At 52.6% G+C, this 27,309-nt stretch overlaps 1 protein-coding gene across 2 annotated transcripts in view; it reads left to right on the forward strand.

Moving 5' to 3' along the window:
• Window positions 1–27,309, forward strand: part of WNT7B (Wnt family member 7B) — a 94,462-nt gene that overhangs the window by 53,786 nt on the left and 13,367 nt on the right. For both annotated transcript variants that reach the window (XM_043968339.1, XM_043968338.1), the window contains exons 2-3: window positions 11,282–11,508; window positions 26,009–26,280. In XM_043968339.1, coding sequence (XP_043824274.1) covers window positions 11,282–11,508; window positions 26,009–26,280 — 499 coding nt within the window. The remainder of the gene's footprint in view (window positions 1–11,281; window positions 11,509–26,008; window positions 26,281–27,309) is intronic.

A 27,309-nucleotide genomic window follows, 5' to 3' on the forward strand; every position in this document is an offset into this window, starting at 1 on the left:
CAGCAGTCTGTGTAAGCTAACCTCATGACAAAGGTCCAACAAGGTTACTTTGTGGACTGCTGGGCCACTGCCTGGTCATCTCATCTCCCTTCTTATTGCCCCATGAAACTCTAAGATTCTAAATAATAGAGAAGGCACCAAGTGGCATTCACAGAGGGTGTTCCTAACTGGCCATTCACTCTGCTAATGAGACAGGTCTGGCCAAAAATAAAGCCAGAAAATGAGAGAGTATCTAGAACGAGATAGGTGGTTGGCTTCCTGGCTCTGTCCTCTGCCCTGATTGGGTCACCAACCTCTAAAGAGCTGCCTTGAGGTGGTAAGCTCCCCTTCACTAGAGGTGCTCAGCAGAGACACAGTGGGGGTATTGGAGAGGCAGCACTTGCACCAACCCTGTAGACTGAGCTCTTGAGGGCAGGGATTGGTTTTTTACCTTTCTTGGTTTCCCAGCACTTATTACACTGCCAGTCACACAGGGGGCATTCACTAAATGTTTAGTGACTGACTAGATGCCCTCTGAGGACTTTCCTGCCCCTAAGCTGATTGACTATGTCACTCATGAAGTCAATTCCTTGGGTGAGATGGGGAGGTCACCTTCACCTATCGTGGTCCTGGGAGGCCAAAGCTCTAGGCTCTATATGACCTAGGGTCAGAGCTGTGCCTAGGGAGAGGTGATAGAAGCTTTGCCCAAGGGCAGAGACATCTGAGGATTAATACCTCCCTAGAACCCAGATCCATGCCTTGACACATAGCTCTGATATTCTTTATTCTATACTTCAAATTCTCACTTGAACATTAGGTGCCTAGTTTTTAACATGAGGACAGAGATGCTGAAAATTCTCACTAGAGTTGGGGATATTTTCAAGATTAAGAAGCATGTTGGTGTCCTGTTTGTGCCTCCATGTCTTCATCCATTAGATGGGCTCATGATTCTCAGCATTCCTGCTTGGCCCTTGAGACTGAGTCATCATTAGGCATTTGGATAGTGTGGCTTGATGATGGTTAAATGGCCTCAGCTGGTTGAAGAGAAACTGAGCCCATGAGCAGAGCTGGTTTAGGACAGTGTGGGTAGTGTGATGCATCCCTGTTTCCCTCCTTGCCCACCAAAAGCAAGCACTCTTTGGAAGCTCGGGTCACTTAAACACTTCCTCCTCAGGAGTCCAGACCTCTACAGGCCTTGATCTGTTCTCTCCCTGGACTTCTCCCCTCTGGGTCCCAGAATCCCCCTCTAAGGTAAAGGATTCAACTGCTTTTTGGGGTGGTCAGCATCCCTCTACTGGAGGTCCCTGAATGAGAGCTGGCTGGGTACAGCCCTCCTCTCTCTGGAGAGAATACACAAGTACCCTGACCTGGATGTCTCTATGGGCTAAGACTCTGTGACTGGAGGATCTCTAAGCTCCTAGTAACTCTGATCTGGTGATCCAAATGAATCCCTTCCTCTTCCTCCTCTGTGACTTGAGGGCCTTAGACCAAGGGGTTACTTCCACTTCTGGCTCCCAGATCCCATGACCCTATGGAGCAACCAAAAAGGCTTTCTGGAGGGGTGGAGCCTGCCCCTGGCTTTGAAAGCAGAGAGCATTGGCCAGGCAGGGGGGGGGGGGGCGGGGAGGCAGGGAGACCAGCATTCCAGGTGTTGTTGGGGAGCTCAGCATGTGCCAAGCCCTCACCTCCTGGGCCCTCCACGCCCCAAGCGCCTTAGCTCTTGGTATGCATTGGAGGCTCGACACTGATCCCCCTGAGACAAAGCTCAGGTGGCCTCTGGGAACCTCTTGTAGGGGGAGAGGTTCCCTTCTCTTTTGTAACACGCCTGAGCTCCCAGCCTTGGGAGGCGACCAAGAAAACAGAGCCGTAAACAACCAGCCGAGAGAAGGCTGTGGGGGAACAGGGGGTGGCAGGGGTGGAGAGTAGCAGGGAGCACATGGTGGAGGGAGCAGGGGGTGTTGGGGGTTCCAGCTCATTCTGACTCAGCCCCTTTAACCTCCTCAGCACCTAGACACTGTAGGGAGTGAGCAGGTGGGCTCTCCCCAGCTCCTCCTGAGGGCTAACACCTCTGCAGATGGCAGCACAAGGCTGTGGAACTGACCAGGCACCCACCCCTCCAGGTACCCCAGGCTGGCTGCGTTTGGTGTGCACCACTCTCCCCACCTGATCCCTTTGTCTCTTAGGCTTGCACTGGCTTTAAAGGTAGACACCCTGCCTTTCAAGGCAGCTGTGGCTGTTTATCAACCCCAGAGGTCTGACTCGGTGCCTCTGGAGATCAGTTACCACATCAGTGAAACAAGAGGGTTCAACTCTCCCCGCTCTCAGTCATTGGAATCTGGTCTGAGTTGGAGGGCCAGCTCTGCCCATGTCCTCTAGTGAACCTTGGAGCGATCCACTGCTCTTTGAGTCCCCGTTTTCCTCACCTGTAAAGTGGGGATGACCATCCTGCCTCACATGGCTGTAATATGGTTCCAAAGAAATGAGCTGTAAGGACTTTAAAAATGTTAGCTTAGTCATTTCAACCAAGAGCTTCAGCAAAGACAGTGATCAATTAGTCCTGTAGCTGTATCTGCTCTAACGTAGCTAATGTGGACATTAGCCAGTTCATCTCAACAACGGCTAGGACCATTGGCCACTAATGTTAGTACAGGCCCCCTGGCTACTGTAGATTTCATACAATCTAGAACTGGAAATGAATTCCGAAACCATCTATTCCAGTTCCCTCATGTTACAGATAGGGAAACCAAGGTCAATATAGGGAAATGATACCGACAATCCAGCTAAGCAAGGCTCCTTTCTTGGAGGTTGTTGCTATTCTATCTGGTTCTTTCTGTGGATGTTAGAGTCTGGAGGGACTTTATGGATCACATTATCCAGCTCCCCTTTATAGGATTTCCCTTGATACTATTCCTAACGGGGTCTCCAATGAGATGAGGGAGCTCAGCACCTGCCAGAATCAGTCTGTTCCACTGCTGGACAGCTCCACTTGTTAAGCTAACCTTCGAGCTAAAATTTGCTTCTCTGCCACTTGCCCCCAAGCTGCTGATTCTGTCCTCTGGGGCCAAGCAGCTGGAGGCTAATCCTTCTTCCGCCTGACAGTGCTTCAAATACCTGAAGATAGCTCTCTTGTCCATCCAAAGCCCTCTCTTCTCTATAGTAAAAGTCCCCTGTTGTTTGAAGCAATCACATCCCACCAGCCCTGACCAATCCTTCAGAGGTTCATTGTTGGTCCATGGATCCTTCTCCATCTTGCCATCCATGGCAGAAGCATGAATTGGCCTACATTATTTTCTTCCCTCACCCAGGATATTGTTCATTTACTGATGCATAGTCTCAATAATGAAATAATCTCTCCACTGACTTCCTCTTTTGATATCCCACCATGGCATGGAGGTGAGCAGGGCTACTGAAGCCTGTGCCAGCTAGACACCCACCAATCCTGCATGCTGGGTATCCTAGCACCTCTTTGGAGAGGCGTGCCATGTTGGCCACAAGGGTGAATTTTTGGCTATGATGATTCTCTTTTTTTTTTGTTTGTTTGTTTGGTTTTTTTGCGGGGCAATGAGGGTTAAGTGACTTGCCCAGGGTCACACAGCTAGCAAGTGTCAAGTGTCTGAGGCCAGATTTGAACTCAGGTCCTCCTGAATCCAGGGCTGGTGCTTTATCCATTGCGCCATCTAGCTGCCCTGGCTATGATGATTCTCAAGATCATCACACTGAGTTCTGTGCCGGGGTGGGCAGACTGCCACCAATGAAATTCTGTGTGCTTGAGGCATTCCAATAACCAGCCCTTGCATCCATCTTGAGTTTCTGTTTTGAAGCTTTTTTAGATACAAACTATCTGATCCTCACCACCACAATTATCCTGGAAGGGAGTTTTTATGGATGAGGAAACTGAAGTTCCCTCCAGAGGAATGACTTGCCCAAGGTAACAAAGCTAGATACTAGCTGAGTTGGAACTTGAACCTGGCTCTCTTGATCCTAGCCTAGGGTTCTTTCCATGACACAAGGATAAAAAAGGGCAGAGCTGAGTGAGCCTATAAACACTTCCTGCACCTGTGGATTAAGGCTGACCTTGGCTTTCAAGAGGCTGGTTGAGAGCAGAGCAGGCATTCCCATGGAGCAGCCTGTGGAGGTAGTGGGGGTAGATGCTGGCCAGGTCGCCAAGGGGGGTGGTTCCATGGAAAGATGGAAAGTTTTCTGAATCACTTTCTATTCTTCCATAGCCCCTGCCCTGTGCTTCTGAATGATGAGTGATAGAGTCTGGTTTGAATTTTTTCCATGAGAAATCTCGGGGTGGAGCCACCCACCTCTTGGTACACACACATCCATACCCACACCCATGAACGGAGTGGAGGCTTCATGCTGAACCCCTTTCAAGAGTCCCCCAGGGGGCAGCCAGGTGGTGCAGTGGATAGAGCACCAGCCCTGGATTCAGGAGGACCTGAGTTCAAATCCGACCTCAGACACTTGACACTTACTAGCTATGTGACCTTGGGCAAGTCGCTTAACCCCAATTGCCTCACCAAAAGAAAAATACAAAAAAAAAAAAAAAGAGTCCCCCAGGCTCTGGGTTTTAGGGGGCAAAGATTAGAAACATCTTTGGCAATTGATCAACATTTAGGCAATTGAGTTTAGATTCTGCCCTGAGCCTTCCACAATCAATTGGTTGATCAATCAATATGGGAGACACTCCAGTGTTTGCCCCTTGGGGGCAGGTAAAGTTTACAGCCCCTTCAGCCTCCTCTTGGTAAATATGCCTGCATTTCATGGGATGTCAGAGCTAGAATTGACCTAGGAGTGACCTAGTCCACACTTCCTTTTTTTTTTGTGGGGCAATTAGGGCTAAGTGACTTGCCCAGGGTCACACAGCTAATAAGTGTCAAGTGTCTGAGGCTGGATTTGAACTCAGGTCCTCCTGAATCCAGGGCCGGTGCTTTATCCACTGCACCACCTAGCTGCCCCCGACACTTCCTTTTATAGATAAGGAAACAGACCCCAACCAGGGAAGGGGCTTGGTCCAGGTCACATGGGTATGAAGGAGCCCAGCTGGGATTTGACCTCAGAGTCCCCTGCCTCCAAATACATCACTTTTTCTACTGCATTCTTTTACCTTTCCTGGTGTACTAGGCTCCACACCTACCCATGAACTTGTGGAAATTTATTTTGATTTGGGGACCCTACCTTTGGGCTGAGATTGGAAAGTCTTAGGCCCTCAAGGTCTCTTCTGTGTGGAAGGAGCTGGTGCCCCTCCTCCTCAGCTTCAGCTGAGCCAAAAAGCCCCATGGGCTGTACAAGACGCCAGGTCAGACGGAGCTGGGGGGGAAAAAGCCCCCAGCTCCCTCTGACCTGAGCGGAGCTATCTGAAAGATCCCAGATAGCCTGTGCTGAGGCGTGTGAAGCTGGACCGCACCCCCCCCCACTAGCCGCAGCCCTGGCTAGCAGATTAGCTTGGTCTGTGGGGGTGCAGGAAGCCCGGAGATTTGAGTGGAGAGAAGAAAAGGTATATATAGACCTGGGAGTTAGACTCTGGGTTGGGAGGACGGACAAGAGAGGCTGAGAAGAGGTTTGTACAAGGAGACGGGGGACAAGCTGAACAGTAACGCAGGACTAGGAGCAAGGAGGAAAGGCTGGCGGACAAGATTAGAGTGGCGGCAAAGGTGGCAGAGGGCAGACTGATGGAGCAGACAGACAGAAGGTCGGTGAGAGAGAAACACAGGGGTTCAGTGGTGGCAGTAAGGAGAGGAAAGTTAGAAGCAGGGGGATTTACAAAGTGAAAGGGGCTCAGAGTTAGAATAAAGTACCTGAGTGCCCTAAGGCAAGTGGCGGCTAAGGCCTTTATTGTATTCAAGAAGTTCCAAGCAGTGGAAAGAGAAGTGCCGCAATGCAGTCAGGTTGTACATTTTATTTCCCTATATTCTTAATTTAAATAGTATCTCATAAATAAACTCTGCTTGGATTATTTAGTTAAGAGGCTTCTTAATATTTTGCTTATCAATTTGGGAGTGGAGCAGTGTGGTGGAACTTTATAAACAGCCCATATTAAATTAAACACAGTCAGATAGCCAGTCAATCAACAGTCCCAGATTAGTACCCCAATCAAATTAGTCCCCCCAAATTAGCCCTAGTCAATCCAAAATATTTTCACATTTGAATGGCGACCCAGATGGGACTTATGGCCCAATTATAATTTTCCAAAACTTATCATTTTTCATATAATCATAATTTTTAATAAGTCCAAATTTTAAAAAATTCAAAATTAGATATAGTTATTAATAATTAATTTTTGTACAAACTCAACAGACCTCACACTAACCAGAGATACCAGCCTCTGGAGAGGTCTTTAGCATTCCTGTCCAGGAAGCCTCCCTAAATTCTCCCACACTGATCTGTGTTATAGAATAAAACTGGAACAGACTTTGGGGAACCATGTGGTCCAACCCCTTCATTGTCCAGAAATAAAATGGAGCCAAGCTCAAAGACAGAATGAAACTTGCCCACAGTCACACAGTCAGGGAGATGTCAAAGAACTTGGGCTTCTTGGCTCCCATCTGGAGTTCATTGGGTCCATCTGGCCATTGACTCCATGAAAACTCAAGTCTGGTTCAACATGAACAGTGTTGAAAATTCTGGGTTTGGAATCAGATTCTCCTAGGTTAAAATCCTACCTCCAAAACTGGAGAGCTATGTGGCCCTGGCCTCCCTCCTTCTGAGCCTGTTTTCTCCTCAGTAAAATGGCAAAGTAGGACCTCCTTAGCAAGGCTGTTTAGAGCATAATGAGGATGTATTTAAAGTGTTCTGCAATACGACACCTGCCTGTTTCTTGAGAGTCAAAATGATGTCATGGAAAGAGCACAGGGCTTAAATTTAGGAAAGTCTTGAGTTCAAAACCTGTCTCCGACACTGTGTGACCATGGGCAAATCACTGAACTTCGGTTTTCTCATCTGTGAAATGGGAATAAGCCTGATCATATGCCCACATGAAGGTCACATGGCTCAAATGACAATAGAACCACAGAAATGCCGGCTATTGCTGGGAAGTCCTCCATGGAGAGATTAGCGAAGAAGGGCTCTGGCTTTGGAGTCAGAAGGTTTGGACCTCCACTCTACCTTGTACTATCTGTGTCACCTCACTTCCTCAGGCCTCAGGTTTCTCATCTACTAAATGAGGGAGTTGGACTAGCTGGCCTCTGTGGTCTCTTCAAGCATTTATGTCCCCTCCCCCTTCTTTGTGCCCCCAGAACTGAGGTTAGTACCTTCTACACAAGAGGAGCTTAATGTACGTGCTGAATCTCTCCCAGCTCCTAGCCAAGTACCAGCACATGTGTGATGAGTAGCTGGATATGGTGTTCCAGGCATCAACCACAGTGAGTGATTCTGTGAGTTCATGAGCAACTGAAATCTAGTTCTTAGCAGTTCTTTGCCTTTGTTGTGATCTGGTGAAATCCAATGAGTCCTTCTCAGAATCATGTTTTTAAACACACAAAATATGTAGAATTACAAAGGAAACCAATTAGATTGAAATGTAGATAGATGGATGGACTTGCAGTGAATTGGATTGAAGTGAGGCAGGGTTTTGCAAAGTCACCAGACTCGCTCTCTCATCCAGAGCCATCTGGGTCCAGTGGAAAGATAGACATAAGGATGACTGGAGATGGCCCCTGATATTTAAGGCAATCAAGGTTAAGTGACTTCCCCAGCATCACACAGCTAGTGTCAAGTGTCTGAAGCCAGATTTGAACTCAGGTTCTCCTGACTCCAGGGCCAGTGCTCGCTCCACTATGCCACCTGACTGTCCAAGGTCTAGACTGAGTACCTTCCTGAATACTTGTCCGTGTTCTGGAACCCAGTGGGGAAAACAAAAGAAATCCCAGGTTCTGAGAGCTTTTGACAGACAATCAAGAGAGAAGCATCCCCAAAACTTCAGCCAGCCAGTCCTTACCTCCTAGACCAGAATTGTTATTACTGTTTCATCCTTTAGTATTCTCTGTACCTAAGACCTCAGGCCACTCCATCAGACTCTCCCCAGAGACAGAGACAGATTCTCATGGAAAGAGGATAGGGAGCCAGGGGCCCCAGAGCTGCACTGCTCTACCAAGAAGCTGCTCCTGGTTATCTTGTTAATGCACTGAGCTTTAGAGCCAGAGTATGGAGACCTGCCTGGGTGACACTCTCCGGGTATTAAAGGAACAGTACAAAATAGCCCGGGGGGGGGGGGTGGGCAGCATGTCTTTGTGGCGAATGGAGGCTTGAACTCCGCCCGCTTTGATCATCAGCCTCTGAGCAGAAGAAATAGCGCTGCCATCATTTGGGCTTTTCCTGCCCCCTCAGTTGTGCTCCCTCCCTAACTGTGGCAGTGGGCAGAAGAGTCCCTGCTCTGTAGCTTGTGGCTCTTCTCCAGGGCTGGCCTGTTTCCTCCCCCAAACCGAGGGGTCAAATGTAAGGGGCACCTTAGGGCAGTGAGCTTCCCTCTGCTGGAGGATTTCAAACCAAAGCTGGATGGCTGCTGGTCAAGGTGATTCTCCTTCAGGTCTGGGCTGGATCATATGTCCCATAGAGCTCTTCGAGTGTGCTGAGAGGATAGCTGAGGTGCCTGCACCATCGGTCAGAATGCATGAGGGGTAGTGAGGAAAGGGTTCCCAGAAGAAAAGATGCCTAAGCCAGGCCTTGGAACAAAGGAGGGGTTTTTACCAGATAGATAGGAAGGCAGGCATCCACATGGATACTTCTCCTCAGGTCTTCCTCACTTCCTTCCTTGTCTTATAATGGTTTGTATGTATCAAAGGACATCATAACTGGGAGGAAGCTTAGAGGAGGGCAAGGCAGACCTAACAGGGATAGAACAGGGGATGTCAGAGCTGGGAGGGGCCTCAGAACAGGGGATGGCAGGGCTGGGAGGGGCCTCAGAACAGGGGATGGCAGGGCTGGGAGGAGCTACACATTAGAACTTCAATTGTGGAGGTGAGCTGGGGTCTTAGAGATCAGCAAATCCATTTTCCAGACACAGGTGAAGTAACTGCACAAAGGGTTAGAGACTCTCCCAGTGTCACAATCTTGGTTGAAGTCCTGGGGGACATTTCCCCTTTCTCGGAGGCACTGGCCCAGTGCTTTGTCAACATTGGCTCCATGGGGCCAGGGTTATGTCTCCATCTTCCTGGTGCCCAGTGCCTACCTCTGAGCCTTGCCCAGACGAGGTGCCAGATGCTCTGTCAAGCTGATGTGGAGATGAGTTACTGTAGGGAGGTGAGGGGCGGGAGCAGCAATGGGTTGTCCAATCGGGCTGAAGCCAGAAGCATGTGGAAAGGAATAATGAGGTGAGGGGGAAAGCTAAGCCAAATTGTGAAGGGCATTGAATGCCAGGTGCAGGACTTGGGTCTTGACCTCCCCATCCCATGGAAGCTGCTGATAGATTTTGAGCTGAGGGATGACATAGCAGAGCAGTGGGGTCCAGGGCAAAGAGGGAGAACCCATTTGTGTCTCTGCTACTGGCTGCTTCTGGCATCTTAGGTAAGAGTCCCTTCCTTTCTTTGCCTTGGTCTCCTCTTCTGCAGACTGAGGGGGTCGGAAGGTCACAGGCCAATTCGATGATAACTTTAGAGATGAAAGGGGTCTTCGAAGTCACTGTGGCCATCCCTCTCATGTAACAGTTAAGAAATTGGGGTACACAGAGTTGAAGTGACTTGCTCAGGATTACAAAGCTATTAATTGTCTGATGCAGGATTTGAATTCGGGTCTCCCCACCTCCAAGTCCAACAGCCAGCCTACCGTACGAGAAGACAGTCGAATATCCCAATTAGCTTTGCCTTCCTTTAGAGCCCAACCTCCCAGGATGCTGTGCTGCTCATGAGCAGCCCCCTCAGAATCCCTCTGCCTACTGCGGGCCCCTCCCTCTCTTACTCACTTGCCACGTAGCACTGCTCATTATGGTCATCTCCATGCTGAGCAATGCTCTGGACACAGTAGCTTCTAAGAAGTGGGTGGGGTCCTAGTCATTCCGTGAGAAACAGGGAAGTATTTTCTTCCCCCAACAGGTGTGGGAAAGCAAGAGATTTGGGAAATTCCAGGTGAGCAGAGGCTGCACCGCAGCAGCCCAGAGGGCTCATCCCTGGGCCGACGTCCTCTCCAGAAGGTGGCCTGAGAGCACTGGGCTGGCTTGGTCCAGGCTCGCTCCTTTGCTTTTCTGGGCCCCTCCCTCCTGGCTTCATTTTCCAAGGAGCTACAATTACAATGGATTAAATTCCCTCCTCACCTTCCTGGCACAGATGTTCACTGGCAACAACAACGTGGGGGCCGGTGACGGCCCTACTGTACCCTGCTGGAGATCCTAGGGACATTGCCTGCCAGATAAGGGGGGAGCGTGGGCATCAAGTGTCCGCCCAGGCCTGGAATGCCTGGGTTTTCACCGATTCCTGGTGATGCTGAAGAAATAGGTCAGCCTCCTTCCTTATGGGAATGGTACCAATCTCTCGCTTTCCCACACATCTCAGAAAGACACTACTTGGTTTCTCGGAGAATTCTGAAGGTCCCTCCCAGCTGGGATGGTCCATGTTCTAAGGCCCCTCCTGGTCTGCCACTGGATAATCTGTATTCTAAGTATCCTTCTGACTCTAGCAATCTGTGATTCTAGGTCATTTAACCTCCCTAAATCTCAGTTTCCTCTCTTGTTGAATGGATATAATCTCACCCCCCCCAACTCCATCCTGTCCTCATAGGGGTCTTGGAGGCCCACCAAGTTCCTAGATTTGTGAGTGCCTTGTCAATCTTACTTCATGCACAGCAGGTCTTGGCCTGGAAAATCTAATTTTATAAGGTCTTATTGAATCTGCAAAATCTCTGGTCCAAGGTAGAGTTTGAATGAGGCAAAAAGTCATTTGTCCCAAAGTATTCGCAAGGAGGGTTCGAGGGTAGGGGTTCTGTGCTCATGCTCACTGCTGCCTCCTTAGTTTCATTTTTGGCTCCTCCAGTGGCATGTGCAGGAATGTTCCTGGTCACCACCCCAGGGGCCAATCACTGAGTGCTCCCCTCCTTCCCCTCTTCAGACTAGCTCTGCCAACTCTTCTCCAGGGAATGCCCTCTCTTGAATGCTTGTCCCCAGAGTCACCTGCCCTCTGTCCTGCTGCCATTACCCTCTCCCCTCCCTCCCACTCTGGGTGTAATTATGGCTAAAACTGGCCCCAGTTATAGCCATAATTATATAAACATCTATGTGGCTGTGGCTCCATCCCTCAGCATTGCTCCCTGGGCACCAGCCTCTTGAATGGACAGCAGGTCCTCACCCCCTTCTTGTCTCTCCCTCCCTCAGAGCGCTGTCATCTGTGGTGGCTTTGGGAGCCAATATCATCTGCAACAAGATCCCTGGCCTGGCCCCCCGACAACGAGCCATCTGTCAGAGCCGCCCCGACGCCATCATTGTGATCGGAGAAGGGGCACAGATGGGGATCAACGAGTGCCAGTATCAGTTCCGCTATGGCCGGTGGAACTGCTCGGCACTCGGCGAGAAGACTGTCTTTGGGCAAGAGCTACGAGTGGGTAAGAGACGCCCTTTCAAGCCAGCTGAACCAAAGGGATGGGATGGGGTGGGCGGCCGTCAGGGACATGGCCTTGTGCCTCTCACCAGCCTTGCCTGGGTAGACTGAAGACAGGCACCCGCCGTCCTGCTTCCTGATTTCTCTTGAAATAACGTCCCGAAAACCCCACCCTCTTATTTATCCCAATCACAGTCACCAGCCATCCCAATGCATGATTCAGTGGCCCGAGCAATACCCTAACCAGCTACCTTATTGCTCAAACAAAACCATATACAAACCAGCTTCCTACTTTGGTTGCTCAAATAATGCATTAACTCTCTCATCTCCTGATTCTGTAACTAAAATTAATACATAAACTATCCTAATTATAGAGCTGAAATAATGCATAAACCATCCCTTCCTTCCTTATTTCTTTAACTGAATAATCCAGACCATCCCACTTCCTTATTTCTCCAAATAAAATAACATATGACCATCCCACTTATTTTTGTAACTCAGATGCTCCTCCCACTATCCCACTTCCTTAGTTGCCTGAAACACCTTTCAATTAACCATCTATTAAACATCCATGTCTCACTTCCATCCGACTCCCTTTTCCTTGTTTGTCTACTTGAAATGGTCCAGAGACTTCTCAGAGGAGAGATATCTCATCCACATCTTGGTCTCTTATTTGGTATAGTTGTTTCCACATCAATGGCAGGGATGACCCTTCTCTGACCTCTCTTACCCGAATCTTTACTCAAGGATGGATATCTATGGGGTGTCTTTGTTCTGATCATACAGTTTGGCTGGAGTGTTGATTTTTCAGAAGGGAGTAGCATGGATTGATGTAAGTTTTTGGAGGGCTTTGAATTCCAGGCTAAAAATTCTGAATTTGACTCATCCAGCCATTCTTTGACCAGAGGAATGGCATGTCACAGGGGGAACCTGGCTCAGGTATAAGTTGGGCAATGTGCTCTCTGGACATCCTAGGATTTTCCTGTTCTCACAGCAGCCAAATGCCCATCACCAGGGATTTCATAGCAGAGATTCTGGTTCTGGGTTGGTCTGGGTGCTCGGAGATAGGTGATGCCTTTAGGCTAATTACTCAGGGTGTGTGTGTGTGTGTGTGTGTGTGTGTGTGCGTGCGTGCGTGCGCGCGTGCGCGTGCACACGCATGCACTGAGGCGGATAGGGAGGGCATTCTGGGAAGTGAGTGATTCCCAATAAGGTTGGAAAGGTAGGGTGGAGGTCAGGTGGTGAAAGCTTTGTCACCAAACAAAAGACTGTGTGTTTGATTCTATAGGTAATAGTGAGCTATAGGAGTTTCTTGAACAAGGGAGTGACATAGTCATAGTCAGACCTGTGCATAACCCAGCCCTCCAACTCTCACCTTAATTTTACTTTGGTGGCTGTGTAGAGACTGGATCAGAGAGAACAACAGGAGAGAATGGAGGCAGGAAAACCAGTCCAGATCTGATTGCTCTAGTCCAGCCTAGTGAGGGATAATAAAGCATGGCCCTGAGGGCTTCTGTCCTCCCTCTGACTTCTCTGCCTCAGCCTCCCTGAGGCCCCATCTGTCTTTCTCCCTCATTTGGCCCATAGTTGCTAATGCCTTGCTTCTTACCGCATAGTCCAGGGTAGTGAAGAGTCCCCGGGCTCTAGAAGATCTGGGTTTGAGGTCTAACTCTACAACGACTACCTGTGTGACAGAGGGCAAAGCCCTTGACCTCTCTGGGCCTCAGGACCCCCCATTAAATGAGGAGGTTGAATTAGCTCCCCAAAGTCCCTGCCAGTTTTCAGGTTCTGAGTCAGAGAAGGAGAAGAGCCAGGCTTTGGAGTTTGGGATGTGGGCGGCCTGATCGATGTAAAGACTGTGGGTGGGGTAAACTTTCCATGCCCTGTGGGTTTGGGAAAACCCTGTGCCAGGCTGCTTGGGGGCACTTCTGTGGAGAAGCCAGTGGGTGACGTTGGCTGCTCAACTCCACTCTGCTCCTCTCCTCATGTGGGGCCCAAGGGCGGCCTCGATCCCAGTGCTGGCTGAGAGTCCCAGCTCTCAGGGCCTCTTCCCCACCCACCTTGGCCACCCACTGTCTCTGGTTTCCTGTCTGGACTGTGGCTGATGGGGGATCCCCCAACTCACTAGAGACTGATTGCCACATCAGGGACCACCTGGAAACTTTGGCTAGGCATGAGATGCGAGGTAAGGCCTCACCCAGCCAGGAGCCTGGGGTTCTAACCCCTGTGGTTCCATTGGTTAGCTGTGTGACCTTGGGTACGTATTCCAACCTCTATGGGCCTCTAATTCCTCTCCCCAAAGTGGAAGTTGGATCAAATGAACCCTTCCAGTCTCTTCTGATTTTCCCAATTCTGTGAATTTATCAGAGGTCACCAGACCAGGCATAGGCCTTGGGGAAGGGGACAAGGTCACAGAGACTAGGGTAGGAATCAAGGGGCTTCACAGTATAGGACCCAAGTGAGACTCGCAGACTAGGCTGTCCAGCAAGTTTCTTCAGATGAGTCCTTGGACCATCATATTGTCAGCATTATTATCACCATTTTATAGAGGGGGACGCTGAGGCTTGGAGTAGGGAAGGGATTGGGTCCTGGGGCACAAAGCTAGCAAGGGGCTATATTCCTAGGCAGAACTCTGCTGCTAACCCCAAGTCTAGGGTGTTACTCCCTAACCATGTAACCATGGCCCCCTAAACCTTCTCTCCCAGGTAGACATCCCAATTCCTGCACCAACAGCCAGGACAATAGGATACAGAGCCTGCTCCCTGCTGCCAGGCAGATGCCATGGCCTGAATGGGGATGGGTGACTCAGAGGGTGACACGGCCCCAGATGTCAGGACTGGGTTGGGAGCAGGGCCTCCGACCTAGAAATCATTCACTTAGATGTCCAAGGTAGGCTTTGACATGGGGCTGGAAATGAGAAGGACTCTCACAACAGCTCCTTCCACGAGGCCTAGCCTGATTCATAATTGCTAAGGTTTAGGCCTGCTGGGGATACCAGCAGAACAGGAGTCAGGGGACCTAGGACCTCGTGCCCAGCCTGCCTCAGCTTGTGTGCAGGGCAACGTTAGGCAAAGCATATCCCTTTCTGGGACTCAGTTTCCTTCTCTGTAAAATGATGGGCTTGAATGAAAGGCGTTTCAGGCTGCGGGAATAACAGTGGAAATAGGGAAGTGATCATCTCAATGCCCTCTGTCCTGGCCAGGCCACGTTGGAGCATCCGATCAGACCTGGGCATTGACCAGCTAGACAGGGCCCAGAGACAGGTAGCAGGATGGTGAGGAAGCTGGAGACCAGGGTCCCCAAGGAGGGGGCCAGTGCTGGGTTCGTGTAAGCTTTTACTGTAGTTGTTCCTGAGAGGCAGTGTTGCCTGGTGGCTAGAGCTCTGGTCTCAGAGTCTGGAAGTCCAGTTCCAGGCTGTCTCCAGTATATCCTGGGTTGGTGACCCTGGGCAAACCTCCCAACAGCTCTCTGGGGCTAGAAGAAGGTGCTGGCCTGCATTGGCAGAGGCAGACAGCTTCCCCACTGATGACAGCATCTCCCACATCCATGGAATCCCAGGGGAGGTCCCCAACTGAGACACTGCTCATGGTGACCTGGGGAAAGCAAGAGAATCACAGAGAGGAGACGGGTGCAGCCTCCAAGTAGTGGAAGGATTGACAGGTAGCAAAAGGATCAGCCTGGCTCTGCTTGGCTGCAGAGGGAAGAATCGGGAGCAAAGGAGGCAAGGATTCTGGGCTCAGCATTAGGGAAAACACCTGAATTCTGCAAGCTGTCGCAAGGTGGGAGGCACTGCCCCTGGAAGTAGTGAGATCCCTGTCACTGGAGGGCTTCCCAAGGAGGCTGGAGGACCCATGGCTGGGGGTGTGATAGAGAATCTTCCTGATCAGGGAGCCATGGGGCTAGGGGCCACTGGCCTCTGAGGTTCTGAGATTCTAGGGCTCAGCCTCTGACTGAGGGCCCACCTCAGGGCTCAGGAGTTTGGTCAAGACTCAGACTGCGACCTCAGCTTGTGACCAAGCTCAGGCTTGGGCTCAAAGGAATCACAGATGGGAGGGCACTGGAAGCACTTCATTTAGCCAGAGAGAGCCATCACTTGGCCAAGGTCACATAGGTGGGGATCAGCCCAGCCAAATTCGAACTGGATTCCTGAGACTCCCAAACAAACCAGCCTCCTTGCAGCGAAGCACTGCGTGTGATCAGGACTCAGAATCGGTGCCTGGCTACACCCCTGATTTGTGCTAGCCTGCCTGGGGATTTGAAGCCCCACAGGGGCCTTCATTGGCCTCCTTCTGTGGGGACTCCCAGCCCCCTTAGAGGCTGACTCGGGAAGCTTGGTGGCTGCTAACAGTGACTTTCCTGATGAGGGAGTCTGGCAGAACCCGGCCCTGCCGGAGCTGCTGCAGTGTGGGGAGGGGCTCTGGGGGCCCTGCTGACTTCCCTGCCCCTCCCCCCTGGGGTACCCTGAGCTATGCCCATCATGTGCCTGCTGCAAAAATGACAGGGCATAGGGGACACTAATCCTGCCGGCTCACGTGGAGCAGGCTGAGCTAGGCAGGGCTGGCCAGGCTGTGCCCCCACTGAGTCTGCTGCCCACTGTGGGGGTGGTGCCCTGTGCCCAGGGACTGACTCTGCCTGTGTGGATTTCTCACCAGAAGCCATTTGCATTTCAAAGTGGTTCTCTCCCTCTTGGTGTGTTTTCTGGACCCAACCTTTATGGTAGTTTATAATTCACTGCAGAAATCAGGAGATAAATCGGGCTCCAGGGAATTCTGAGAAGCTCTTAACATGAGGGCTTGGAGGCCCCTCCAACATTGTCAGGCTCATTGTATTGGTGTAAACGGAGGCTCCGAGCTGAGAAGGAAGGGGCGGGCGGGCTTTCATGTCTCCATCTGCCCATATACACAGACAACTCTGCTATTTCTAGAGCCTGCTCACACCCATTACCCAAGAGCAACCTGAGAGGGAGTCTGAGTCACAATTATCATCCCGTTAAACAGATGGGGAAGTTGGGTGACTTGTCCAAGGTCACATAGCCCAGAAGTGGCAGATGAACTGAGTCCTCTCTGGATGCATAGAAAAGAGGCACTTTGGGTCGGCTCAGTTGAAACAAGCCCTAGGGGGCAGCTAGGTGGCTCAGTGGATAAAACACCGACCCTGGATTCAGGAAGACCTGAGTTCAAATCCAACCTCAGACACTTGACACTTACTAGCTGTGTGACCCTGGGCAAGTCATTTAACCCTCATTGCCCTGAAAAAAAGGGGAAAAAAAGAAAGAAGCCCTGGGCTCCTGGCCGGCCCCTTCTCCCCAGAAGCATCTGGAGCTAGGGAGGGCTGAAGAAGAAGGCTGCTCCCTGCGCCATTATAGGGGCCTATGCAGTTGGGCTGCAGCCCTGCTGGGAAGCCCCCTTGGCCCTCCAAAGTCATAGCATCCAAGGGCTTGGAAGGGAACCTCTCGTCCAAGCTTGTCACTTCAAAGATGAGAGAACCAAGGCCCAGAGAGAGATCAGTCTTGGTCAAGGTCACAGAGCAGGCAGGCGACCGGCAGGCCCAGAGAAGGGCCCCAGGCCTGTGGAATCTGAAGCCTGCTCTTTCCACTCACCTTCCCCATGGGTCCCTTTCTGGGCCTTTCCCCCAGTAGCAACTGCTTCATAAACACTGAGTCATCCCCGTCAAGTCTGGAGCTGCCTCGGAGCCTCGGGCGGCCCGGAGCGCGTGCGGATGCCCTGCCCAACTTGGCTTGGGATGGCAGCGTTCATGGCCCAACCCCCACCTGATGCCCGGGGCAGCCTGCGAACATGCCCTGGCCCCTGGGACACCTGTGTGTGCTGAGTCACAGGGAAAGGGTGTCAGGAGAGGGGGGTGCCGGGGTGGAGGCTTCCTGTCTCCCTGCTGCTGCACTCTGGGGTCTGAGCTTCCTTCCACCATTGGGGTCTCCCTCCTCTCACAGGGTCAGCTGCTCTAGGAGCACATAGCAAATTCTAAGGCCGGGTCTGGACCCTCTGGAGAGGGGCGCACCAGCCAGGCATCTCCAGGGCCTTTTCCACCTCTGACTTAGCGTCTAAGGCTTCTCTCAGCTCCCCCTCCACACCCCAGCTCTGACACAGTGATGCAGATCAGTCCCAACTCCTCACCAGCCCTGCCAGGGCAGGGGCCCAGGGTTATCAGCTCTCCTTTAAGTAGGGGTGGAGACAGTGAAACGAGTGGGGGAAACAACTCGCCCAGGGTCCCCTGGTTTGTGGGCACCCACAGAGCTACGCACTCCTGAGTCTAGCCAAGTGTGGAGGGGCTCTGGCTGAACTCATGCCCATCCCCTTGCATTCTGGCCTGGAGGCCTCTGGGCAACCAGGGTAGCTTCGGTCACTACTGCTGTGTCCCCCCACCCCATGCAAAGCTGGCCTCTGGCCTGGCAGTCAGAGCTTAGCTAGAGTAATGCTCCCTCAGCAGGGGAGCCCGAGAGGTTAATAGGCTGAGCCCTGCTCTCTGGCCATAACTGGGCACCCCAAGCAGCTTTTAGGCCTGTGGAGCTGGGGGGAGGGGGTTCTGGAGGAACACTCCTGGAAAGCTGGGCCATTCTCCCAGGCCCAGGCCCAGGTCTCTGGTAGCTGGGACTATGTTCCCCAGGAAGCCCCTGGACCCAGAGAATTCAGTGGAGAAGCCCTGGGCCTGCAGCCCAAGGTAGGGCCCCAGCCCCATCTCTATCTCTCCCTGACTGGGAAACTTAAGGATGCCACAGAAGCTCAGATTGGGAGGGGGAGACGGGACAGAGGCAGAGCTGAGGCTCCCACCCCTGGCCCACTTCCCATTCCATTCTCCCCACCTGCAAAATGCCTTCCCTCCTCCGCCAGTGACTTTCTTTGGGTCGAGTTACCCATCCGTAAGGCTCTTAGGGGAGCTGCCCCAAACCAAAAGGCCCTGGGGGAGCTCAGGGATGGACTGGCTCCCCTCCTCAGGAGGCAGATGATGCTCAGCAAAGACGACCAGTCTTCTTGAGCATCTGGTGGTGAATGATCAGCTCAAAGCCTGGCTGGAGGACCTGGGGCAAGTGCCATCCCCTTTTTGGGCCTCAGTCTCTTTACAATGAGGGTGTGGCACTTCCATGACCTTCCTATTCCCCAATCCAAAGGTGACCCCAGAAAAGTGTGAACGTGGCAGCCCCACGGGTGGCCCAAGGAGAGATGGGAGGCACTCTGAGGAGGGCAGGGCCGGGCTGGCCCTCAACATGCCCTCAACATTACCCCCTGAGGTTGCTCTCTCCTGCGGACTTGTGATGGAGAGGTCTGGAGTGAGCCCTGTATTTACCATCCCTATTCCACAGATAACAACCCTGTGCCCAAAGTGTGATGGTATTGGAGGCATCGCAGAGAACCGCAGCCTTCAAGGGCTCACACACGCATGGGCACAAGTGGAAAGGCGGGTACAGGTCACTGGGCATGGCCCCATTCTTCCCTTGGGTTTCTGCCCTTGAATCCCCAGAGCACCTAGCACACAGTAGGAGACTCCGCTCTGCTATTGACTTGGTTTTGTGGACACTAAGGGCCTCCCCAGCTCTGTAATTCTCCATTCTGAAGTCCCTCCCAGCCCTGAAATTCCCTGTTCTAAGGCTCCTCCCAGCTCTGACACCCCCTGTTCTAAGGCTCCTCCCAGCTCTGACACCCCCTGTTCTAAGGCCCCTCCCAGCTCTGACATCCCCTGTTCTGAAGTCCCTCCCAGCCCTGAAATTCCCTGTGCTAAGGCTCCTCCCAGCCCTAACATTCTGTGGGCCCAGGATCCCTGGAGCTCCCCATTGCTGGTGTGGTTTGAAAGCACCCAACTAATTAAAAACAAATGACTTGGGAGCTGACAGGAGGCCTGGCATGTTTGAACGTGGTGTGACTTTTTATGATCCCCTATTTCTAATCACATAATAGAAGGGCTTACGCTGGAGACACTGACTCAAGCTTAATCAGGGCAGCTGGCCCAGAGGCCCTCCTCCCGGCTCCCTGTAGGGACTTGTGCCCTATCTCCATGACACCATGGGACTATAAAAAGACTGCTTGGGATCCACTTAGGGCACAGGGAAGGCAGGGACCGGGGCTGGGCCAAGGGGTCAAGCCCCTCCCTGTGAACTAGGCTAGGTCTCCCCCCTTCCCTGTGCCTTGGTTGTCTCGTCTAAGGTGAGGGGCCCAGAGCGGCCAACCTCCAGCACCAGTGGGAACCACAGCTGGAAAAGCAGAGTTTCCGCCAGCTCTCGGAGGGCCCTCCCAAGGCCCTCCCGCTGGCCAGCTCAGCTGCTGTGCTGGGAGTCTCTGCCCACTCTCCATCCATCCAGGCCTTTCCCACCCCATCCAACATGCATTCACTGTGGGCCTAGTGCTCACAGGGCAGAGACCAAAGTGAACTGGACTCCCTGCCCTGACGGCTCTAAGGAGCTTCCAGTAATGAGAAGAGGGATTTCTCCCATTTCTTTAGGGCTCAAAGCCTAGTAGAGTTATCTCCTTGGAGCCAGGGAACAACCGCCAGAGGGGGGCCTTAGTAGCCCCCTCCCCCCATTTTAGAGGTTGGGAAATGGAGGCTCAGAGCAGTTCAGTGACCTGCCCCCCTCACATAGGTAGCAAGTGTCAGAGCAGCTGGGTAGCCCAGTGGGTAGAGTGCTGGGCCAGGTGTCAGGAAGCCCTGGACTCCAATCCAGTCTCAGACACTAACTAGCTCTGCAACCCTGGGCAAGTCCCTTAGCCTCTGTCTGCCTCCATTGCCTTAACTGTAAAATGGCATAGTAATGGCACACAGCTTGCAGGTCATAGCAAGGATGAAACAAGAATATATTTGTAAAGCGCTTAGCAGGGAATGAGTATTATCCAAACATTTACTGTTATCATTACCATTGGTACTCGATTGGCACTTGGGCCTTCCTGACTATGGCCAATGACATCACATCATGGAGGTGCTTTGGTGCAGATCAAAGGAGGTTGTGGAGGTGAAAACTTGTTGTTAAGTTAAAGTCATAACATAGTTTAGTAGAAGTAGTAGTAGTAGTAGTAGTAGTAGTAACTCTTCTGCCTGTGGTCGGCTGAGGATTACAAAATATCTCCCCACCACAGCCTGCCAGGGTGGGACCAATGAGTGCAGACAGCTGTCACTGCCCACCTGCCTCTTCCCAGTCCCCAACTTGAAGACTCCTCCCTTTGTGCGCTCTGTCTCTATCTCTATGGATATATGTGTATATATTCCATCCATTGCCATCCATCCATCTTTGTCTCCCCATCCATCTTTCTGTATCTTCCTCTCCCTTTCTCTCTCCCTGTCTCTTTCTCTCTTTCTCTGCCCCCCCCGCCCCATCCATCTTTCTATGCCTCCCCCTCCCCACTCTCACGATACCTTGGGTCACTTTCAGACCCTCCAGGACAAATCTTGTCTCTTTCTTTATCCCAGAATTGAGCACAGGGCCCTGCTGTTGATAAATAAGTGATTTTTTAAAATGTGCTTGGAGATCCCAGAAGGACAGGGAGTGAAGGACTGGGTAAGGCAGGCAGGTAGATAAAGGAATCCATGAAGCCAAAGAGGTCAGGAGCCCAGGAGTCAAGGCACAGGTCAGACCCAGCCCTAGGGATCCGGAGGCCGCTAGATGCTCCCATGGGCTCAGCTCATTGGGCAGGCTCAGGGCCCAGAGTAAGTCTTCTCTCCTTTACAAGCTCAGACTAATTAGCTGACACCAAGTCTTTGTTCATGTAGCCAAGTAGCACACCCTTGGGAAGCCGGCAATGAAGGTACCCCCTTGTTCTCCTCCTCCTCCAGAGCTGTTAGAATCCTTCGGGGCCAAGCTTGTATGCCCCTCTCCTCCATATCTGCTCTGATTGGCAATGGAAGGAGCTGAGGGAGGGAGGGAAGAAAGGAGGGATGGAAGAAATGAAGGTGGGAATAAGGGAGAGAGGGAAGGAGGGAATGAAGAAAGGAAAAGAGGAAGAGAGGAAGAAAGGAGGAAGGAGGGAGGGAGGGAGGAAGAAGAGAGGAAGGAAGGAGGGAGGGAGGGCAAATCCTAGCACTTTACAAATGAGCCCATCTGCTCCCCAAATTATAGATGACATTATTACATCTGTTTTGCAGTTGAGAAAACTGAGGCAGTCAGAGGCTCAGTGATTCGCCCTGAGTCACACCGTCAGTGTTTTAGGCTGGTTTGGAATGCAGGTCTTCTCGAGTCCCGGCCCAACACCCTATCCACTGAGATTCAGCTGATTCCCTGGCTTTGGAATAAGAGGCTATGGGTTCAAAATCCTGCCCCTGACACGTGTGACTTTGGACAAGTCATGTAACCCCTTAGAACCTCAGTTTCCTCACCTGTCGGATGGGCCTCCTCAGTCTAGTTCTTAGGGACGACAGCCCCAGGGTCTTTCCCTGGGCTCTGCAGCTTCCATTAGAGGCCTGGCTTTGGCTCTGGAAGGGAGGAGGTGAGTGCAGGCCCTTGGCCCATTGGCTGCCCACCCGTGAAGTGCAGGGCCCAGTGCTGGGTTTCGTGGGGCAGCAAAGAAGGCCGGATGGGTCCCACATCAATTAATTCCTTAGAGATGGCAGGAGAGAGGTCAGTGACCTGTGGCCTCAGGCAGCAGACTGGGGGTGCCTAGGAGAGGAGGAAGGGAAATGGGCAGAGAGCTGCCCACGGGCTCTCCACCACATCTCTCCCCCTCCTTACCCTCCTCTCCACTTCCCCCTCCTTTCTGCTCTTGTTCTGCTCCTGTCTACTTGACCTCTGTCCTGCTTTCACTCTCTGTGCCCTTGGCCCCTTCCCTCAGTCTCCCTCTCCCAGAGATCAGGCAGTGCATCCCTGAGGGGGCTCCCTCTGCAGGGCAAGGGCCCTGCCCCGTCCACCCTCAGAGTCCAGAAGGATGGACAGACAGATGGGCGGGGCCTGGGGGGTGCAGCTGACCATGGCCTGGGCACTACTTCCACAGGGCCCGAATTGAGTTCACATTAAGCTTGTACCTTAGGGCCTGGGGAGATGCCATTGGAATGAGGAGAACGAATACCATCCACCCAAACCTGCCCAACAAGAAGAGGGGGCCTTGGGCTCAGAGGCCGCAGTGGGGAAGCAGGGAAGGTTCCCGGCCTCCTCATTCAGCCCCAGCTCCTCATGCCCGCCAGAGGGGAGGGGCCTGGCCTGGCGCCCCCCAGGGAGAAATCAGAATTTAGCAGGGGGGGGGCCAGGAGACAGGCAGGGCCCTCGGGAAATGCTACATCTCCATTAGGAGTCAGGCATTTTCAGGGTCACAGACCCGCTGGTCTCAACCCCAAGCCCGATGAGCCAAGTGACCTGTGGCAAGTTGCTCCCCTTCAGATGGTCTCACACTCACTATGGGTCCTATGGGCCCACGAGCTCTTTGTTATTCACCTTCACCCATCCCTTGTGTCTACAGGAAACACTCAGGGCATGGAGGGTTAGAATGGGCAGGAACCTCAGAGATGGTCTAGTCTAATCACTTCTGTTGACAGAGGAGGAAACTGAGGCCTCAGAGCTCAGAGACAGAGGTGCTCCAAGTCAAACAGCCAGGACTCGAACCCCTTCCCCTGACAGGACATTTCCAGCTTTCCCCCTGATTCTTGTGAGGAATCTGTGAGAACCCAGGTGTGAGAATGCTTTGTGTGGAGGTCATGAGGATGGTCTGACTGGGGCGAGCATCCGGGAGTGAGGACCCACTGCATTAGGGGTCGAGGGACCCAAGTTCAAGTCTTGCCTCTGCCACTTACAGCCTGGGTGACCAGCCCTGTGTTTTCTCATCTGGAAATTCCAGGGTGTAGCACTTGACCACTTCCCAGGTCCCTCACATTTCCCAGTGTGAGATTCCATGATCTACCCATCCTGATTCCTGAAAGCCTTAAGGCCAGTCAAAGGGCACAGTCTCCAAATTGTGCTGGGGTACACGGAGGCCCTAATTCCTAAAGGGGGCTACTGTGAGGACGAGCTAGGAGAAGCATAGGATCTAAGGATAAAAAGGCCCTTAGAGCATAGAACATCAGAGCTGAGAGAGGCCTGAGAACAGGGGATGGCAGAGGTAGGTGATGCTGGACAGACCATCTAATCCACAAAAAGAAAGAGTGAGGCTCACAGAGATCATGCAGACCTGAGGTGGAAATCAAACTCGGCCCAGGGCTCTGGTGTAACCACTAGTCTTCACCACCTTGACTTTGTGGACTGTTTCTCCCAGGAATAACTTACAGCTCTGCTGGCCTGGTGGTCCCACATCAATTAAATGAAATGAAATTCAATTTGGATCATCTTCCCCTGCGGACACCATGGCCTGGTTTGGAGGCAGGTGCCCGCCCCCCCCATCCATGCTCTCTCTCTGTTTCCACCATATTACATATAAACATACACACCCATACATACACACATGCATAGATACATGTATGTGTCTGTGTGTGTCTGTGTGTTTTCTGTTTGGGCTCCTGTGACCATTGCCCACTGCTCCCCAACGCTGTGATCTGGAACGAAGCCCTTCCTCGCCTGGGGCCTCGGTTTCCTTGTCTGCACAATGAGGGGGTTGCTCCAGAAAAGCCCGAGGTCCCTTCTACTTCTCAAGCCTCTGATCCCATGACTCCACAAAGACAGGAACCTCAGCTGGATATTTCCTGGCTCCCAAGCAGAGCATTTTGTGTTTTCTCCTGAAGGCCGCTAGAGTTTATCGAGGGGGCACAGTGACAGGGTCAGACCTTTTCTTTAAGATGATCCCTTTGGTGGCTGAATGGAAGGGGACCTTTAGTGGGGGGGATAGAAGCAAGCAGACCCCCCCCCAGCAGCTGCAGCCCTGGTGGAGGCCTGAGGTAATGAGGGTCGGTACCAGGGTGGGAACTTTCAGAGGAGAGGAGGGAGCGTGTCATGAAGGGGAAACAAAGAGGTCTCGGCCACAGCTTGGATGTAGGGATGAGAGACGGTGAGGAGTCCAGGCTGTCTCCTGGGCTGGGAGTCTGAGGGAGTGGGAGGAGGATGTAATTAGCTCACCAGGAATAGGGAAGTTTGGAAAGGGAGAGCAGAGGAAAGATGGGATGTGAGGAAGCCCTCGGAGCTGCGGGAGCCTTGGCAAGTCCCTTAACTTCTGTTTCCCTCAGTTTCCTTATCTGTGGTTGGCCACGATGGTGCATCAGGCCCTTCCGACTTTGGCTCTGTGCTGCTGTGAGAATCTGAATGAGAAATGAAGGGTGATGGGAAAATCGAACCGAGCTCTACCCCGGCTCTGCTGTCCTGTGAGGCCGTGGGCTGGGGATGAGAAGGGGGCTGGTCACCAAGGGAGAGGACCTGGCAGCAAGACGGTGGGAAGGGCCTAGGTGTTGGTCAGTCAGCCAGTCAGTCAATAAACATTTATTAATCTCCTCCTGTGTGTCAGGACTTGTGCCAAGCCCTCTGCCCATCATTTTCTAGTCATCTTCGTATCATAGCTGGCTATGTCCACGTACTCCAGTGGTTCCTGGGGCCTCCAGGGTCAAACATTAAATGCTCTGCTTGGCGTTCAAGGCCTTCTGGAGCCCAGCTCCACCTACCTTTGCAGGCTTCTCACCCCTCCCTCACCTGCACGGCTGTCCCCCAAACAAGCCCCTTCATCTCCCAACTCTGGGCATGCTCTCTACCCCTCTCCCCCCGCAATGCTCACCCTCCTCTGCTCCCACTACTGACCCTCCCAGGCTTCCTTGGAGTCCCAACCAAAATCAGGGCTCCAGGAAGCCTTCCTCAGCCCCTCTTAGTCCCTCCTCTCTGTTTACCATCTCCTACTAATCCTGTGTGGAGCATACTTTGGGCACATTTGTTTGCAGCTTGTCTCCCCCATTCAAGTGTGAGCTCTTTGAGAGCTGGGACTGTTTGTTGCCTCTCTGTGTACCCTTAACACTTCACACAGTGCCTGGCATATAGCAGGTGCTTAATAAACGTTGATTGGTCAATTGCATAGACAGCTAATTGGATAGAGGAGACGCTAGGTGGCTCAGTGGGCCTGGAGTCAGGAAGACTGAAGTTCAAATCTTGCAGCAAACACTCATTGGCTCTGTGACCCTGGGCAAGTCGCTTAGCCTCTATTTGCCTTGGTGTCCTTATCAGTAAAATGGGAATAATGACAGCACCCACCTCCCAGGAGGTAGGGATGGAGGGAAAGGCTTCCTGCCCATGGGAGGATTCCAGCTGGGCCCTGGAGGGGGACAGGAAAGCCGGGAGGGGTGATGAGAAGGGGAAGCCTTGGAGCACAGCACATGACTTAATCTATGTGCAGAGAGAGCAGTCAAGTCACAGAATCCAGAACGTCTAGGCTGGAAGTGAGCTGGGAGTAAAAAGCGCAGGATGGCCAGCTGGGAGGATCCTCCCAAGGGCTCATGGGGGAAGGGGCTCAGAAGTCGTCTGGTGCTAAACCCTTCATTTGATGGTTCAGGTTCCAGGTCTCCCCAGTAGAGGCAGGGCTAGACCCTGAAGGGGAGGGTTCTGAGCTGGCCCACGGCCAAGGCCCGGGCGTCAGGGCTAGTGGCCCAGCTCATCCCTTTCTTCCTCTTCCTCGCAGGGAGCCGGGAAGCTGCCTTCACCTACGCCATCACGGCCGCCGGCGTTGCCCATGCGGTCACCGCGGCCTGCAGCCAGGGCAACCTGAGCAACTGCGGCTGCGACAGAGAGAAGCAGGGCTACTACAACCAGGAGGAGGGTTGGAAATGGGGCGGCTGCTCGGCCGACGTCCGCTACGGCATCGAGTTCTCCAGGCGCTTCGTCGATGCCCGGGAGATCAAGAAGAATGCCAGGAGGCTCATGAACCTGCATAACAATGAGGCCGGAAGAAAGGTGAGCCTCCCGGGAGGCCTGGGGCTAGTCGCTCCAAACCGTCCCAGCCCACAGGGCTCTTACTGTCACCAGATGCTGGCAATGGAGGCTCTACAAGCATGCATTAAGCACAGGCAGTCTTAGCTGTGATTCTGGCAATAATGAGAGCAGGAACCCCACAGAATGCCAGAGCTGGGAAGGCCCTGGGACTAGATCTCCTTTAATCCTCCCATTTTATGGAAAGGAATTGACTTGTCTGTGGTCCTACAACAGGGTAGTAGCAGAGCTGGGCTCAAACCAAGCTCCATGCAAGAGGAGCAACCCCACCCCAGCTGAAAAAGGAGCCAGAAGCCTTTCCCCTTGACAAGCTCCCGGACTAGCTGGGCCAACAAAGCTCCTGGACATGGCATATTGGTGGGGGCCCTGCGGTGCTGGCCTTGGAGCCAGAAAGACCAGCCTGGTCATCTTCCCTGCGGCATGAGTCCCATGATCCCCAGTTCTTATCTCTAGAATGGGGACAATGATAGCTGGAGTTCCTCCCTCTGGGAAGCTCCAGTGAGACTGTATGAAAGGTGCTTACTATTGCTCAGAGCACCCCCCCAGGCAGGCTCTTGTCAGCATTGTCAGTGTGCAGCATCCTCCAATCCCTGCTGGAGCCCCCAGCATCTCACTGTGGCACATTGGAGGGGGATGGAGCAGCTTCAAGTCAGGGCAGATTTTTGAAGGATGGCAGGGGCAGGAGTGAACACCAGGGACATGCTCATGTGTGAGTCATTCCCCCATTGCTCTGGCTCATGCCCCCTGTCACTAGGACCCAGAGGTTCCTGGCTTTCCTGGGAGCCAGGCTGCTTCCTGTGGCTCCCGCCACAGGTTCTGCCTCCTGGTTCTGTGCTCCCCATCCCTGGGAGAGCCAGTGGGCCTGCCCATGCCTTTCCAATACTAGCATGCCCCACCTTATTCCAGGCTCAACTGCCAGCTCCTTTGAGTGGCCTGGCAAGGCTGCCTTTGCATTCTCCTTCCTCTCCTAGGGATGCCGCCTGCTTCTTGGGG

This window comes from Dromiciops gliroides, chromosome 5 (genome assembly GCF_019393635.1).
Source record: "Dromiciops gliroides isolate mDroGli1 chromosome 5, mDroGli1.pri, whole genome shotgun sequence".
Lineage (NCBI taxonomy): Eukaryota > Metazoa > Chordata > Mammalia > Microbiotheria > Microbiotheriidae > Dromiciops > Dromiciops gliroides.